Genomic DNA, 3,070 nt, shown 5'->3' with positions numbered 1-3,070 from the left:
TGCAGGCCGCTGCGGGTCTGGAGGTCCCAGCTTTGTCATTTGGGGATGTTTTCAGTGAAATGTGTGTCTTCAGATACAGGCATGCATTCCTCTAGAGATAAGTCCCCTGGCCCCCCTTCCCCGGGGCCCTCCTCCCTGGCTCTTGGCAGCCCTCCCACCACACACGGCCCTGCTCACTCAAGTGTGTGTGAGTCTGGGTGTGAACGTGTGACTGCCTGTGTGTGTGTGAGAGTGCACGCCGTGTTTACGTTGGACACGTTCACTGTGTGCACACTCAGCGGCACAGCGCTGCCGGGCCGACGGAGAGACATGTTGTGTGTTTGAGTGAAACGGAGAGGAAGACAGAGGAAGAGGAAGAAAGGACTGAAAGAAGAAGTGCTGGAGATGCCAGGCAGGACCTTTGGAGTGAGTACAAGAAAACACTTTTTCCTTTCTTCTTCACCATCTTCCTCCACTCTTTCTTCTTTGACTCTTTCCTTGGGCTTCAGTTAACCTCGAGTGTATCTCCATCACTGTGGACGTCCTTCTTCTCCGTCCATTTCACTGTGAATACCTTCTGCTCCCCTGGGTTCACGTTGGTCATTCAGTATTGTGTGTCCTTTTTGTTCTTTTTTTACTGAAACCTGGACTGCGTAACTTTGTAGGATTCTATTCAGGATTTCATTCAATCCAAATGTTGTCCGTTCTACTCCGTCCACAACAACTCTTCAACATCCCCTAAAAGTTCTCCAGTTTATCTGCGTCTCATCGTCATGTCTCAACGTATTTACAGCGGAACCCCAACTCTGGATTCATCTTGATTTCCTTCTCTTTGGTCTCCTCCATACAGCGGGGCTCTGTCTGCCTCCTATAGGCTCTGTCCTCCATAGCGTCCGTTTCAAAGGCTCCCCCTGCGTAACGCTTTCATTGCGAGCTATTCTTCAGCGGCCGGTGAATGAGGCCTCATCGCTCTCTCTGTCCGCTGACAGGGCGGTGGGGAGGGGTACAAAGACAGAGTTGTTGTGTTTAGATAAATACAGCGCTTTGGATAACAGAGATGATGGCTGTCTCGGGTAAATCAGGGCTCTGCCGTGGTTTGGGCTTAGTCTATAAAATAAAATAAATTATTATATCTGTAAAAAGTCAATATTAAGTCAAAGAAAATAAGTTCAACAAAAAGTTCTGTATATGAGTCAGGAGTTTTCCACCACTTTAATTCATTAGTCTGGTCTTCCCTAGCAACAGTGAGGGATCTTCTTGTTGCCGAGGGCCCCGTAGAGCGGACTGGTGTGTGTGTGTGTGTGTGTTTCAGATTAGCAACGTGCGCGTGTTTGTGTGTGTGGGTTTGTGCGTGCGCTGTGTTTTTGTTTTCTTACGTTTCCTTTCCCTAATCTTGTTTGGGACTTTTGGTTTCAGAGTTTGATTCACAGATTACACTCGCTCCTTCTGAGTTCAGGTCAGAGGAGGTGTTCATCAGTCACTTTAGAACCTGCTGCATGCTAAGTCAAATGAAGATAAATTAACACACCATTCACCAAACAATACAAAGAGGACGGCCTGGTGCCGTGTTGAGCAGAACTTTAAGGAGGCAACTTAAAGCAGTGGAGTAATGCATATTGATAACCTGACACACATGCTACTGAATTCTTTATACAGTTCAACAGGAATACTCTCCTCTCTGTACAGAGCCCTGAGCTCAGAGCACTAGGCCAGACATGACTGAAAAGAAAACTAAATCTGAAGCAGCAATACGCTGATGTCCATCTAGTAGATATACTGGGGTGTTAGGTAGGGGTATAGTGTGATGGAGGTAGGGTGGAGTGTTAGAGTGGTGAAGTCAGATTGGGGTGTTAGGGTGGGGTTTTAGGGTGGTGGAGATAAGGTGGGCTGTTAGGTTGGGATGTTAGGGTGGGGTGTTAGGGTTGGGTGTAAGTGGCGGTGGAGGTAGGTTGGGGTGTAAGGGTACTAGGCAGACAGGTAGAGAGGCAGACACAGAGAGACAGACGGGTAGAGAGACGGACGGTGCTGTTGAGAAGGTGGGGCTGTGGGGCTGAGGGTGACGGTAACATACTGAGAGGCAGGAGGCTTCTGGTCAACGAGTGGATGGTTCTGTCCTCTCCCTGGTGTCAGTCCTGACTCAACCCCACTGGTCCTCCTGACTCATCACCACAGCTCTACATTGGAGGGTCTTGGATGATGGAGGGAGAGGTGGGCCACTCAGTGGAAGCAGAGGAGAAGGAAGAGACATCATCTATATTTTAAATGCTAGTCAGCACACTAACCATTTAAAAGGAATCCTCCTTCCGTTCTTCCGTTCACACAGACTGTTTGAGTGTGTGTGTGTGTGTGTGTGTGTGTGTGTGTGTGTGTGTGTATGTGTGTGTGTGGGTGTCTGTGCGTGGGTGTGTGTGCGTGTGTGTATGTGTGTGTGAGATCTCGAATACGGATCTGTCCACATGAACTCAACTGAACCACCATGACCTGCTAAACTCCCAAAATGCGGAGAACCTTGATGACGGTCAGGTTTAGGGGCCGCACCAACATGTATTATTCACACCTGCTGCTGAGTCGGCCGGTTCTATTCCTGTGTGTGTGTGTGTTGGTCTGCCAGGTGCGTCATGGTGATCTGTGAGGCAGCAAACCTCGCTAACAAACTGCTCAGTCCTCTAAAGTAAATAGAGGTGCAGTAGCATCTCCATTAGGAGGATGATTCAAAAGAGATTTCCCCCGGTGACATTTAACTGGCGTCATCACCGTTACTCTGGTTGGCTATTAAAGTCTGAACTGGAGGAGGCTAACGTGCTCTCGTCACGGTTATTACGGCTCAGGGGCCAAACAGGCCCCTTTGTCTGCAGCTCATAGTGAACCCATGTGTCTGCTGTATATCTCAAGGTATAGTCGTAATGTATAGTAGTTATGTATAGTAGTAATGTATGCTAGTAATCTATAGTCATTATTTATAGCAGTAACGTATAGCAGTAACGCATAGTTGTAGTGTATAGTAGTAGTAGTTTATGATGATTATATTAACATTATTCTACTATTGACCCTAGACAAAGATGTTGTTTGTGTGGGTGTGCGGCTGCTTTAT

At 47.7% G+C, this 3,070-nt stretch overlaps 1 protein-coding gene across 8 annotated transcripts in view; it reads left to right on the top strand.

The window, feature by feature from the left end:
- The first annotated feature begins 262 nt into the window (after window positions 1-262).
- Window positions 263-3,070, top strand: part of ank1a (ankyrin 1, erythrocytic a) — a 56,050-nt gene continuing 53,242 nt past the window's right edge. For 5 of the 8 annotated variants that reach the window (XM_079740012.1, XM_079740015.1, XM_079740014.1 and 2 more), the window contains exon 1: window positions 264-405. In XM_079740012.1, the coding sequence (XP_079596138.1) occupies window positions 385-405 (21 nt within the window). In that variant the 5' untranslated portion in view covers window positions 264-384. Of the gene's footprint in view, window positions 406-3,070 lie in introns of all 8 variants that reach the window. The other 3 variants (XM_079740017.1, XM_079740016.1, XM_079740013.1) reach the window with 1 other exon arrangement.

Source organism: Pollachius pollachius, assembly GCF_949987615.1.
Source record: "Pollachius pollachius genome assembly, chromosome: 1".
NCBI lineage: Eukaryota > Metazoa > Chordata > Actinopteri > Gadiformes > Gadidae > Pollachius > Pollachius pollachius.
Note: the sequence above shows the minus strand (reverse complement) of the source record. Positions and strands in the feature narration are given on the sequence as shown.